At 40.1% G+C, this 14,643-nt stretch overlaps 1 protein-coding gene across 4 annotated transcripts in view; it reads left to right on the forward strand.

Moving 5' to 3' along the window:
• The first annotated feature begins 128 nt into the window (after window positions 1–128).
• abcc9 (ATP-binding cassette, sub-family C (CFTR/MRP), member 9) overlaps window positions 129–14,643 on the forward strand; it is a 44,909-nt gene continuing 30,394 nt past the window's right edge. For all 4 annotated transcript variants that reach the window (XR_014593027.1, XR_014593028.1, XM_083902627.1 and 1 more), the window contains exons 1-16: window positions 129–282; window positions 779–938; window positions 2,394–2,535; window positions 2,621–2,745; window positions 3,498–3,664; window positions 4,900–5,001; window positions 5,175–5,315; window positions 5,391–5,579; window positions 7,066–7,227; window positions 7,315–7,470; window positions 7,565–7,699; window positions 9,444–9,606; window positions 11,143–11,183; window positions 11,264–11,406; window positions 11,647–11,755; window positions 13,230–13,337. Coding sequence is in view for 2 of the 4 variants with exons in the window: in XM_083902627.1 (XP_083758753.1) it covers window positions 794–938; window positions 2,394–2,535; window positions 2,621–2,745; window positions 3,498–3,664; window positions 4,900–5,001; window positions 5,175–5,315; window positions 5,391–5,579; window positions 7,066–7,227; window positions 7,315–7,470; window positions 7,565–7,699; window positions 9,444–9,606; window positions 11,143–11,183; window positions 11,264–11,406; window positions 11,647–11,755; window positions 13,230–13,337 (2,028 nt within the window). In the remaining 2 variants the exon portion in view is untranslated. The remainder of the gene's footprint in view (window positions 283–778; window positions 939–2,393; window positions 2,536–2,620; window positions 2,746–3,497; window positions 3,665–4,899; window positions 5,002–5,174; window positions 5,316–5,390; window positions 5,580–7,065; window positions 7,228–7,314; window positions 7,471–7,564; window positions 7,700–9,443; window positions 9,607–11,142; window positions 11,184–11,263; window positions 11,407–11,646; window positions 11,756–13,229; window positions 13,338–14,643) is intronic.

Genomic DNA, 14,643 nt, shown 5'->3' on the forward strand with positions numbered 1-14,643 from the left:
TTTTAAAAAAAAAGAATAAAATACAATTTAAATGCTTTTATTTTTTAAACGCGTGACCGGAAGTGTGCGCGTTGTGTTCCGGTGCAGCTTGACGGTCGCTTGGCGTCAGCGCAGCAGAATGTGAAGCAGCTGATTCTGGACACAAGCTAAAAATAATCCCGTTTTTACTCCAACTCTCGGCGGAAAACGTTCATTTTCTTCTTCTTCTGTTTGTCTTTTGTCCGTAAACCAGGAAACGGATGAATTTAACGACGTCACGGAGGATTTTTGATCTAATCTAAGGTAAAAAAAAAAAAAAAAAATTTAAAGTCTTTATCGCTGACGTTAAACTCGGTTTAAAGTTAAACTACAGTGTTAATTTGTTGTTTAATGATGATTTGTTTACATTGATGTGTCTGTTCTTGATATTGATATGATAATGTTACACCTAAATATATGTATTTAATGCGATTTAAATGTTTGATATTTTAGCTCATTAGCCACAGGAAACACTGATTTAACTTATTAACAACAACAACATGATTTAGCTAACGTTCGTATTCATATTAGAAAATTACACATAAAAGTATTATTATTTTTTGTCATTTATTGAATATATTATTTCTTGAAAGTAAATATATTTTTTCACAAAATTCCAAACGATCACCTGTTGACCCAAACAAAGATGGCCGCCAGACGGAGCTGTTCCGGCCGCCATTTTAGAATTGGTAACGATGAAATACTGATCTTTGTTTGTGTGTTTGTGTGTTTGTGTGTTTGTGTGTTTGTTTGTCGTCAGCCGTCTCTCGGGGTCATGGCCTTGTCGTTTTGTGGCAACGATGGAAAAACGGAGTATAACGTGGACAACGGTACGCTAAACAACGGCTGCTTCGTGGACGCGCTAAACCTGGTCCCGCATGTCTTCCTGCTCTTCATCACCTTCCCCATCCTCTTCATCGGTACGTCAGCAAACCACCACGTACACAATTAGTCACGCGGCTGTTACTATATGCTACGTTACGCTATAAAAACATGACGCAAGGTTGTGATGCTTACATGTGTATTGTTATATTTGTAAAGCTACATTGTGCTATCATAACGTATGCTAATCTTTGATATATTAAATATTTATTAGATATATTAGTTTGCAGATAAATCTCACTGTTTTTATTCAAAATTTAAAATTGGGTGAAAATTGTGAAATATTTAGTGAAAATTATGTATAAAATATAGATTTGATATAAAGTTTTTCACACACGGAATAAAAGTGGAGTCTGGAGAAACTTCCTGTGTGTGTGTGTGTGCGTGTGTGTGTGCGTGCGTGTGTGCGCATGTGTGTGCGTGCGTGTGTGTGTGTGGGAATCTTCTGTTCCCTGAAGAATCCTCATTCTCTGGAACTTCCTGCTCTTTTTTTTTTTTTTACTGGCCGCGATCCATTTAGAAAAAAACAAAAACTAATAAATTGAAACACAAGTCACACGTCTTTTTCTACGGTGGCCCACAAGCAAACCTTTAGAGGGGTAAGAGGGGTTAAACCATTTTTTAAAAGATATGAGACACTTTTACAGAGTGTGACATTACGTCAAATTAATGAGGTTGACTGTGTTTCCGTCAGATTATTGACCGTGTTTCCGTCAGATTATTGACCGTGTTTCCGTCAGATTATTGACCGTGTTTCCGTCAGATTATTGACCGTGTTTCTGTCAGATTATTGAAATTGTTTCCGTCAGATTAATGAGATTAACTGTGTTTCCATCACATTATTGACTGCGTTTTCGTCACATTATTGAGATTAACCGTGTTACTGTCAGATTATTGACTGTGTTTCCGTCAGATTAATGAGATTAACTGTGTTTCCGTCAGATTAATGAGATTTACTGTGTTTCCGTCAGATTATTGACTGTGTTTTCGTCAGATTATTGACTGTGTTTCCGTCAGATTATTGAGGTTGACCGTGTTTCTGTCAGATTATTGACCGTGTCTCCGTCAGATTATTGAGATTAACAGTGTTTCCGTCAGATTAATGAGATTAACTGTGTTTCTGTCACATTATTGACTGTGTTTCCGTCAGATTATTGAGATTAACCGTGTTTCCGTCAGATTAATGAGATTAACTGTGTTTCTGTCACATTATTGACTGTGTTTCCGTCAGATTATTGAGATTAACCGTGTTTCCATCAGATTATTGAGATTAACCGTGTTTCCGTCAGATTATTGAGATTAACCGTGTTTCTGTCACATTATTGACTGTGTTTCCGTCAGATTGTTGAGATTAACCGTGTTTCCGTCAGATTATTGAGATTAACCATGTTCCTGTCAGATTATTGAGATTAACTGTGTCTCCGTCAGATTATTGAAATTAACTGTCTCTGTCAGATTAATGAGATTAACGAGATTAACCGTGTTTCCGTCAGGGTGGGGCAGTCAGAGCTCAAAGGTCCAGATTCATCACAACACATGGCTTCATTTCCCCGGACACAACCTGAGGTGGATCCTCACCTTCTCGCTGCTCTTCGTCCACGTGTGCGAGTTCGCAGAAGGAATCGTCTCCAACAAGTGAGCGAGTCGTCAAACTGGTGTCGTTAAAACTGAACACTGTGAATATATTTAAATATTAATGTGTTTTGGTTTGTTTTCAAAGTCGGATGATGACGACCAATCACCTGCATCTCTACATGCCTGCGTTTATGGGCTTTGTAGCAGCGACGACGTCAGTGGTTTATTATCACAACATCGAGACGTCCAACTTTCCCAAACTGCTGCTCGGTGAGTCGAGAAAATATTCACATTTAAGAAGCTGAAAAATGACAGAAACACGAAAATATTCACATTTAAGAAGCTGAAAAATGACAGAAACACGAAAATATTCACATTTAAGAAGCTGAAAAATGACAGAAACACGAAAATATTCACATTTAAGAAGCTGAAAAATGACAGAAACACGAAAATATTCACATTTAAGAAGCTGAAAAATTACAGAAACGTGAAAATATTCACATTTAAGAAGCTGAAAATTGACAGAAACGTGAAAATATTCACATTTAAGAAGCTGAAAATTGACAGAAACGTGAAAATATTCACATTTAAGAAGCTGAAAAATGACAGAAACTTGAAAATATTCACATTTAAGAAGCTGAAAAATGACAGAAACATGAAAATATTCACATTTAAGAAGCTGAAAATTGACAGAAACGTGAAAATATTCACATTTAAGAAGCTGAAAAATGACAGAAACGTGAAAATATTCACATTTAAGAAGCTGAAAAATGACAGAAACGTGAAAATATTCACATTTAAGAAGCTGAAAAATGACAGAAACGTGAAAATATTCACATTTAAGAAGCTGAAAAATGACAGAAACGTGAAAATATTCACATTTAAGAAGCTGAAAAATGACAGAAACGTGAAAATATTCACATTTAAGAAGCTGAAAAATGACAGAAACATGAAAATATTCACATTTAAGACCCTACAAACACAGTGAAGAACTACCATAGTTCTGGTCTGGTTCTCTTCAGTGCTCTTCATCTACTGGATTCTGGCCTTCATCACAAAGTCCATCAAACTGTGTAAATACGTCGAGTACAAAGTGGGTCCAGAGCAGCTGAGGTTCTGTATCACGGCTCTGTTGGTGATTCTTTACGGTTCACTGATGGCGGTCGAGGTCAACGTCATCAGAATCAGAGTGAGTCAGCGTTTTTTTGTTGTTGTTTTAATCCTTGAGCAGCGACTCAGGAGTCGTTAATCTGTCTGTTTTTCTGTTTCTGTAGTTAATGTAAATGTATCTCAGGCTAGCTATTGTTAGACAGTGTTAACTAGTGTTAGCTATTGTTAGCCAGTGTCAGCTATTGTTAGACAGTGTTAACTAGTGTTAGCTATTGTTAGACAGTGTTAACTAGTGTTAACTATTGTTAGCCAGTGTCAGCTATTGTTAGCCAGTTTTAACTAGTGTTAGCTATTGTTAGCCAGTGTCAGCTATTGTTAGCCAGTTTTAACTAGTGTTAGCTATTGTTAGCCAGTGTCAGCTATTGTTAGACAGTGTTAACTAGTGTTAGCTATTGTTAGACAGTGTTAACTAGTGTTAGCTATTGTTAGCCAGTGTCAGCTATTGTTAGCCAGTTTTAACTAGTGTTAGCTATTGTTAGCCAGTGTCAGCTATTGTTAGCCAGTTTTAACTAGTGTTAGCTATTGTTAGCCAGTGTTAGCTATTGTTAGACAGTGTTAACTAGTGTTAGCTATTGTTAGCCAGTGTCAGCTATTGTTAGCCAGTTTTAACTAGTGTTAGCTATTGTTAGATATTGTTAGACAGTGTTAGCTATTGTTAGACAATGTTATCTATTGTTGGCTAGTGTTAGCCAGTGTTAGCTATTGTTAGACAGTGTTAACTAGTGTTAGCTAGTGTAATCCAGTGTTAGTTATTGTTAGACAGTGTTCTCTATTGTTAGCTAGTGTTCGCCAGTGTTAGCTATTGTTATCTATGGTTAGCGAGTGTTAGTGTTAGATATTGTTAGACAGTGTTAGATATTATTAGCCAGTTTTAGCCAGTGTTAGTTATTGTTAGGCAGTGTTCTCTATTGTTAGCTAGTGTTTGCCAGTGTTAGCTATTGTTATCTATGGTTAGCGAGTGTTAGTGTTAGATATTGTTAGCCGGTGTTAGTTATTAGCCAGTGTTGGCTAGTGTTAGCCAGTGTTAGCTATTGTTAGACAGTGTTATTTATTGTTAGCCAGTGTTAACTATTGTTAGATAGAGTTAGCTAGTTTTAGCCAGTGTTAAAAACAACTGGCTAACATAGGGTGGCATAGGTTTAGAACTATAGAACTCAGTGATTGGGAACTCAGTGATCCCAATCACTGAGGGATGATATTCTGTGATGTTTATATTTATGATTAATTCTTGTCTTTTCTTTCGTCTCTCTGTAGAAATACGTCTTCTTTGCAAATCCTCAGAAGGTGAAGCCACCGGAGGATTTGCAGGATTTGGGCGTTCGTTTTCTGCAGCCATTTGTCAACCTGCTCTCCAAGGTAACGCAGTCAAAAAGTCTATTTTTAACACAGTGAATGGACAGTTTTGAGCGCCCCCTGCTGCTGAGAACCAGGTCATAAATATTGAACTTAATTCAAATATTTGCGCTGCACAAAGTTAGTTAGTGCGTCCTTTTTGGCTGAAGCTAACCACCCTGGCACATGTTCTTTAGGCCACGTACTGGTGGATGAATCCTCTCATCATGGGAGCTCACAAACGTCCGATCGAGCTGAAGAAGATCGGGAAGCTGCCCATCGCCATGAGAGCGCTCACCAACTACCTGCGTCTCAAAGACGCCTACGAGGATCAGAGGGTGAGCACATGACGTCCTGAACCTGACGTAACGCTTCACGTAAAGCTGCAGCTTTAGCGTGTTTTTAACTTTCAGACGGCCGAGGACCCCAATCGGTCGCCGTCAATCTGGCGCTCCATGTATCGAGCGTTCGGACGTCCCATCCTCCTCAGCAGCACCTTCCGGTACCTCGCCGACCTGCTGGGCTTCGCCGGACCGCTCTGCATCTACGGGATCGTCAAGTACCTGAAGAAAGACGACGCAGGGCCCAAGTCAGACGATATGGTGAGTGACAGGAAAGAGCTGCAGCTGAAAAATGACAGAAACGTGAAAATATTCACATTTAAGAAGCTGAAAAATGACAGAAACGTGAAAATATTCACATTTAAGAAGCTGAAAAATGACAGAAACGTGAAAATATTCACATTTAAGAAGCTGAAAAATGACAGAAATGTGAAAATATTCACATTTAAGAAGCTGAAAAATGACAGAAACGTGAAAATATTCACATTTAAGAAGCTGAAAAATGACAGAAACGTGAAAATATTCACATTTAAGAAGCTGAAAAATGACAGAAACGTGAAAATATTCACATTTAAGAAGCTGAAAAATGACAGAAACGTGAAAATATTCACATTTAAGAAGCTGAAAAATGACAGAAACGTGAAAATATTCACATTTAAGAAGCTGAAAAATGACAGAAACGTGAAAATATTCACATTTAAGAAGCTGAAAAATGACAGAAACGTGAAAATATTCACATTTAAGAAGCTGAAAAATGACAGAAACGTGAAAATATTCACATTTTAAGAAGCTGAAAAATGACAGAAACACAAAAAAATATTCACATTTAAGAAGCTGAAAAATGACAGAAACGCGAAAATATTCACATTTAAGAAGCTGAAAAATGACAGAAACGCGAAAATATTCACATTTAAGAAGCTGAAAAATGACAGAAACGTGAAAATATTCACATTTTAAGAAGCTGAAAAATGACAGAAACACAAAAAAATATTCACATTTAAGAAGCTGAAAAATGACAGAAACGCGAAAATATTCACATTTAAGAAGCTGAAAAATGACAGAAACGCGAAAATATTCACATTTAAGAAGCTGAAAAATGACAGAAACGTGAAAATATTCACATTTAAGAAGCTGAAAAATAACAGAAACACGAAAATATTCACATTTAAGAAGCTGAAAAATGACAGAAACGCGAAAATATTCACATTTAAGAAGCTGAAAAATGACAGAAACGTGAAAATATTCACATTTAAGAAGCTGAAAAATGACAGAAACGTGAAAATATTCACATTTAAGAAGCTGAAAAATGACAGAAACGTGAAAATATTCACATTTAAGAAGCTGAAAAATGACAGAAACGTGAAAATATTCACATTTAAGAAGCTGAAAAATGACAGAAACGTGAAAATATTCACATTTAAGAAGCTGAAAATGACAGAAACGTGAAAATATTCACATTTAAGAAGCTGAAAAATGACAGAAACGTGAAAATATTCACATTTAAGAAGCTGAAAAATGACAAACGTGAAAATATTCACATTTAAGAAGCTGAAAAATTAGAAAACTTGTTTTAATACTTTAAAAACACTGGCGTTGTGTCTTTGTTGTTAAAGTAACGAGCGTCAGCGACAGAAAACAGAACACGACTGCATTTCTGAGTGACATGGAAAATTGTTCCCTCACCTCACACTCTGTGTGTGTGTCTGTGTTAAATACACAAACGTGTGTGTGTGTGTGTGTGTTGTAGGAGATGTTTGGCGTCCACTTCATGTCGTCCTCTAAGCTGCTGCAGAACACCTCGGTCCTGGCCGTTCTTCTCTTCCTGGCTCTGATCCTTCAGCGGACGTTCCTGCAGGCGTCCTACTACGTTACCATAGAGACGGGCATCAACATGCGAGGCGCCCTGCTGGTGAGCGCTGGAAGTGTCCCGGGAAAAAAAAGACAAGAGACAATATTTTAAATGTTGAAATAATCAAAAAAATGTCTTCTTTTCCAGGCCATGATTTACAACAAGATGCTGCGTTTGTCCACGTCCAACATGTCCATGGGGGAGATGACGCTGGGCCAGATCAACAACCTGGTTGCCATAGAAACCAACCAGCTCATGTGGTTCCTCTTCCTGTGTCCTAACCTGTGGGCCATGCCAGTGCAGGTGTGACGAGGAGGCGACGATAACACGCGTGACCCTCACTGTTGTTGTTGTTGTTGTTGTTATTGTTGTTATTTTTCTTGTGTGTTTGCTGCAGATCGTGATGGGCGTCATCCTCCTCCACTACCTGTTAGGTGAGAGCGCTCTGGTGGGAGCGGCCGTCATCGTCCTGTTGGCGCCGCTCCAGTATCTCATCGCCACCAAACTGGCCGACACACAGAAGAGCACGCTGGTAAGTAGTATCACCACGATATCACAACGATATCAAGATGATATAACCACGATATCACACTGATATCAAGATGATATAACCACGATATCACGACGATATCAAGACGATATAACGACGATATCACAACGATATAACGATGATATCACGTGAGACCATGATGATGTGATGATAATATAACAACGATATCACCGCAATATAATGATCATATAACGATGATATCGCAACGATATCACAATGATATCACGATGATGTAACGACGATATAACAATGATATCAAGATGATATAATGATCATATCACGATGATATCACTACGATATATCACAACAATATCATGACAATATCACAATGTTATCACAACGATATCACGATGATATGGCGATATCACAATGATATAACAACGATTTAACTGATACCACAACGATACAACAACAATATAACGACAATACCACAACGATATCACGTTATCGCGATGCTATAAAGATGATATAACGATGATATCACGATGAGATCACGATGTAACGATATCATCACGATATCACGATGATATAGCGCCAATATCACAACGATATCACAATGATATAACAACGATACCAAAACGGTTTAACGCTGATCTCACGATGCTACAATGATGACATCATCACCATATAACGATATCATCACAACATCACGATGATGTAACGACAGTATAACAATGATATCGAGATGGTATAATGATGATATCACCACAATATCACAATGACGATATCACGATGATATATCGACGAAATCGCGTCAATATCACGATGATATAAAGATGATATCACGACGATATGAAGATATCACGACGATATAACGATATCATCACAACATCGCGATGATGTAACGACGATATAACAATGATATAACGATGATATCACCACAATATCACAATGACGATATCACGATGATATATCGACGAAATCGCGCCAATATCACGATGATATAAAGATGATATCACGACGATATGAAGATATCACGACGACATAGCGATATCATCACAACATCGCGATGATGTAACGACGATATAACAATGATATCAAGATGATATAACGATGATATCACCACAATATCACAATGACGATATCACGATGATATATCGACGAAATCGCGTCAATATCACGATGATATAAAGATGATATCACGACGATATGAAGATATCACGACGATATAACGATATCATCACAACATCGCGATGATGTAACGACGATATAACAATGATATAACGATGATATCACCACAATATCACAATGACGATATCACGATGATATATCGACGAAATCGCGCCAATATCACGATGATATAAAGATGATATCACGACGATATGAAGATATCACGACGACATAACGATATCATCACAACATCGCGATGATGTAACGACGATATAACAATGATATCAAGATGATATAACGATGATATCACCACAATATCACAATGACGATATCACGATGATATATCGACGATATCGCGTCAATATCACGACGATATAAAGATATCGCGACGATATAACGATATCATCACAACATCGCGATGATGTAACGATGATATAACAATGATATCAAGATGATATCACGACGATATAACGACGAGATCACGCGATGATCATATTGAAGCTTCTTGAATCGTTAAAACAGATCTGCACCTGTGTTGTGTTGTGTTGTGTTGTGTTGTGTTGTGTTGTGTTGTGTTGTGTTGTGTTGTGTTGTGTTGTGTTGTGTTGTCGTCCAGGAACACTCCACAGATCGCCTGAAGAAGACCTCAGAGATCCTGAAGGGCATCAAGCTGCTGAAGCTTTACGCCTGGGAGAACATCTTCTGTGACAGTGTGGAGGAGACCAGAGGGAAGGAGCTCACCTGCCTCAAGACCTTCGCTTTCTACACGTCCATGTCCAGTGAGAACTACGCTCTATATGTTATATATATATATATATACATATACATATACATATACATACAAAATATACATTTTTTGGGAGCTAGAAATTGAAACATTGAACATTTTATTTAATTTTTAGTGCGGGACGTGACGTCATGTTTACGCGCCGCTGCACCGGAGTCCAGGCACCGTTTTACCAGCTAGCTCCGTTAGCTCCTTTAGCGACATTAGCGGTCTGTTTATTAAAGGGAAACAGCAGCGCTACCTGTGTACTGCGTATGTGTGCCTCTGTTTTTAAAGTTTAGCGTTACTTTAAAGACTCATTTTAACAATCGCGTAAACGTCTTTTTACGGTCAGTCGTCATGGAAACGTGTTTACGCGTTAATGTGCGTTGGCGTGACAATATCACGATGATATCACAACGATATCCCAATATAATGATGATATTACCACCATATCACGACAATACCACGATGATATCACAACGATATCACGACGATACCACGACAATGTCAAGATGATATAACGACAATATCACAACAATATAACGATGATATAACCACGATATCACGATGTCGTCATGTTTACGTGCCACTGCACCAGAGTCCAGGCACCGTTTTTCCAGTTAGCTGCGTTAGCTCCTTTAGCGCCATTAGCGACCTTCCTTTTATTAAAGGAAAGGAGCAGCGCTACAAATAACTAGCGTACTTGCGCACTGCATATGTGTGCCTCTGTTTTTAAAGTTTAGCGTTACTTTAAAGACTCATTTTAACAATCGCGTAAACGTCTTTTTACGGTCAGTCGTCATGGAAACGTGTTTACGCGTTAATGTGCGTTGGCGCGACAATATCGCGATGATATCACAACGATATCCCAATATAATGATGATATTACCACCATATCACGACAATACCACGATGATATCACAACGATATCACGACGATACCACGACAATGTCAAGATGATATAACGGCAATATCGCAACAATATAACGATGATATAACCACGATATCGCGATGTCGTCATGTTTACGTGCCACTGCACCAGAGTCCAGGCACCGTTTTTCCAGTTAGCTGCGTTAGCTCCTTTAGCGCCATTAGCGACCTTCCTTTTATTAAAGGAAAGGAGCAGCGCTACAAATAACTAGCGTACTTGCGCACTGCATATGTGTGCCTCTGTTTTTAAAGTTTAGCGTTACTTTAGAGACTCCTTTTAACAATCGGGAATCTCGTAAACGCGACGTCACGCGCGTCTTTTTACGGTCAGTTGTCATGGAAACGCGTCGGGCGTTAATGTGCGTTAGCGTGCCCAGAACAACTTATTTTAAAACAAAAATCCACAACAGTATTTTACATTTTCCTGGTTTTTCCGCAGCGTATTTGAACTGGATTGATGGTTTTAGTCGTTGGAGATTCAGATCATAAACAAACGGGAACAAAATCACTTGATAATTTCGATCCAGTGACCCCCTAGTGGTAGAAAAGTGAATTTCACACCTTTTATGAGCAGAAATTTGAGGTTTAACCTGTGTTTTTTTTCTCTCCTCTGCAGTTTTCATGAACGCTGCCATCCCCATCGCTGCAGTTCTGGCGGTAAGTTGTCGTAAAAGCGCACAATGTGTTGTTGTTGTGTTATGTAACGATGTCTTTTAAGCTAATTGTGCGTCTCGCAGACTTTTGCTGTTCGTCACGCCATCGATGACAATGGTCCCAGTCCGTATGAGGCCTTCGCCGCCCTCGCTCTGTTCCACATCCTGGTCACGCCGCTCTTCCTGCTCTCCACCGTCGTCAGGTTTGCTGTGAAGGCTCTGGTCAGGTGAGTGTGTGTATGTGTGTGTGTGTGTGTGTGTGTGTGTGTGTGTGTGTGTGTGTTAAAGTGCTGTTGTGTCACATTCTGAATCTAATTAAAGGAACATAGAAGAAACCTGACGTCAGCAAAGAGAAACTCTAAACTCCTCAGAGAGAACTGCTGTTGATATCATCACTATTACACTGTGTGTGTGTGTGTGTGTGTGTGTGTGTGTGTGTGTGTGTGTGAGTGCGTGTGTGTGTGTAGTGTCCAGAAGCTCGGAGAGTTTCTCCAAAGCGATGAAATCGGAGACGACTGCTGGAGAAACGGAGACTTGTCCGTTTCGATGGAAGCGGGAAAGAAACACTTTGGACCGGTGAGTTTTTAGAAAGTGTAAAAAAAAAAAATGCAGCCACTAGTGTTTAAAACAGGTACTGCAGTCCAAATCAACACCATTCGTATACCACACCAAAGTCACTCACTCTCCCACACCAAAGTCACTCACTCTCCCACACCAAAGTCACTCACTCTCCCACACCAAAGTCTCCATCACTAACTTACAATGACTGATTTTAGTGAATTCAGCTTTTAAAATATTGACTTTAGACTTAACTCAGTGACACAAAGTGACCACACGAGGCAGCAGAGGACCAGCAGCTCCTGTGTCCCTGTGAGCTAAAATCACTGGTTTTCTCTATGGACTTTGGTGTGGGAGAGTGAGTGGTTTACAAACTTCAGTTTCCTGTTGTTAAAGTCTGTCTAACAGTTAAAGATACAGTTAGATAAAGACGTGAACATGTGACGTAGATGTGTGTGTGTGTTAGATAACAAGGACTGATGTATTGACTTTGTTTATGGTTCTGGATTATAACAGAGATTAATGTGACACTGAAACATCCTGCAGTCTGTCGTCTCCTCATCCTCCTCCTCTTCCTCCCCGTCCTCCTCCTCCTCCTCGTCCTCCTCCTTGTCCTCTTCCTCCTCCTCCACCTCCTCCACCTCCTCCTCCTCTTCCTCCCCGTCCTCCTCCTCCTCTTCCTCCTCTTCCTCCTCCTCCACCTCCTCTTCCTCATCCTCCTCCTCCTCCTCGTCCCTCAGTAACTGTAGCGGATGTAGAGAAGTTTAAAGTTTGTATCTCTAACTCCTTCTCTCCGTGTTTTCCTTCTCTCTCCGTGTTTTCCTTCTCTCCGTGTTTTTCTCCGTGTTTTCCTTCTCTCCGTGTTTTTCTCCGTGTTTTCCTTCTCTCTCTGTGTTTTCCTTCTCTCTCTGTGTTTTCCTTCTCTCTCCGTGTTTTTCTCCGTGTTTTCCTTCTCTCTCCGTGTTTTTCTCCGTGTTTTCCTTCTCTCCGTGTTTTCCTTCTCTCTGTGTTTTCCTTCTCTCTGTGTTTTCCTTCTTTCTCCGTGTTTTCCTTCTCTCTGTGTTTTCCTTCTCTCTCCGTGTTTTCCTTCTCTCTCCGTGTTTTCCTTCTCTCTCCGTGTTTTCCTTCTCTCTGTGTTTTCCTTCTCTCCGTGTTTTCCTTCTCTCTCCGTGTTTTCTCCGTGTTTTCCTTCTCTCTCCGTGTTTTCCTTCTCTCTGTGTTTTTCTTCTCTCTCCGTGTTTTCCTTCTCTCTGTGTTTTCCTTCTCTCCGTGTTTTCCTTCTCTCCGTGTTTTCCTTCTCTCTCCGTGTTTTCCTTCTCTCCGTGTTTTCCTTCTCTCTCCGTGTTTTCCTTCTCTCCGTGTTTTTCTCCGTGTTTTCCTTCTCTCTGTGTTTTCCTTCTCTCTCCGTGTTTTCCTTCTCTCCGTGTTTTTCTCCGTGTTTTCCTTCTCTCTCCGTGTTTTCCTTCTCTCTCCGTGTTTTCCTTCTCTCCAGTCCAAAGCCGTCAACAGGAAGCATCCCGTGCGTTACCACATGGATAACTACGAGCAGCCGACCAGGCGACCGCTGAGGCCGTCGGAGACGGAGGACGTGGCCGTGAAGGTCAGGGTCAAAGGTCAAAGGTCACTGATGAAGACACAGCTGTGAAGTTTCAGCCCCTGTGAGGAGAAATAAGTCAACGTGATTGGTCGGTCATTAGTTAGTTAGGTGGTAGGTCGTTGGTTGACTGGATGGTCAGATGAGTTGAGTCCCTCTCTTGCTTAGTTGCTAGCTTGGTGTGTTATGGAGTTGTTTTGTGGGTTAGTTGGTTTGGTCAGTTTGTTGGTCTATTAATTGGTTGATTGGTTATCGAGTCAGTCTGTGGTTGGTTAGTTGGTTGGTTACTGAGTCAGTCTGTGGTTAGTTGGTCGGTTACTGAGTCAGTCTGTGGTTGGTTAGTTGGTCGGTTACTGAGTCAGTCTGTGGTTGGTTAGTTGGTTACTGAGTCAGTCTGGTTAGTTGGTCGGTTACTGAGTCAGTCTGTGGTTGGTTAGTTGGTTACTGAGTCAGTCTGTGGTTGGTTAGTTGGTCGGTTACGGAGTCAGTCTGTGGTTAGTTGGTCGGTTACTGAGTCAGTCTGTGGTTAGTTGGTCGGTTACTGAGTCAGTCTGTGGTTGGTTAGTTGGTCGGTTACTGAGTCAGTCTGTGGTTGGTTAGTTGGTTACTGAGTCAGTCTGTGGTTGGTTAGTTGGTCGGTTACTGAGTCAGTCTGTGGTTGGTTAGTTGGTTGGTTACTGAGTCAGTCTGTGGTTGGTTAGTTGGTTACTGAGTCAGTCTGTGGTTAGTTGGTCGGTTACTGAGTCAGTCTGTGGTTGGTTAGTTGGTTGGTTACTGAGTCAGTCTGTGGTTGGTTAGTTGGTCGGTTACTGAGTCAGTCTGTGGTTGGTTAGTTGGTTGGTTACTGAGTCAGTCTGTGGTTGGTTAGTTGGTTACTGAGTCAGTCTGTGGTTAGTTGGTCGGTTACTGAGTCAGTCTGTGGTTAGTTAGTTGGTTGGTTACTGAGTCAGTCTGTGGTTAGTTAGTTGGTTATAAGTGGGTTAGGGTTAGTATGGTTTTTTTTCTGCAGTAAACGTGGGTTCATAAGTTTCTTTCCTGTGACTCTTAAAGTTTAAAACGGTAAAATATAAAAGACCAGACGACGAAGGACATTAATTTAATCCTAATCTACGTCTAACATCTGAGTTTAGAGATAATCACAGATTAAAATCCCGCTCAGTCTCTGGATTTATTCACATTCATAAAAGCGTCTTCATTATCATTCACTTCACTCTGTGCACAGCTGCTTCTCATCAGCAGGGTTAGTGCTGGGGGTCATGTGACGCGTGAGTGAGTGAGTGAGTGAGTGAATGAGTGAATGAGTGAGTGTGTG

Source organism: Microchirus variegatus (genome assembly GCF_963457635.1).
Source record: "Microchirus variegatus genome assembly, chromosome: 16".
NCBI classification, from domain to species: Eukaryota; Metazoa; Chordata; class Actinopteri; order Pleuronectiformes; family Soleidae; genus Microchirus; species Microchirus variegatus.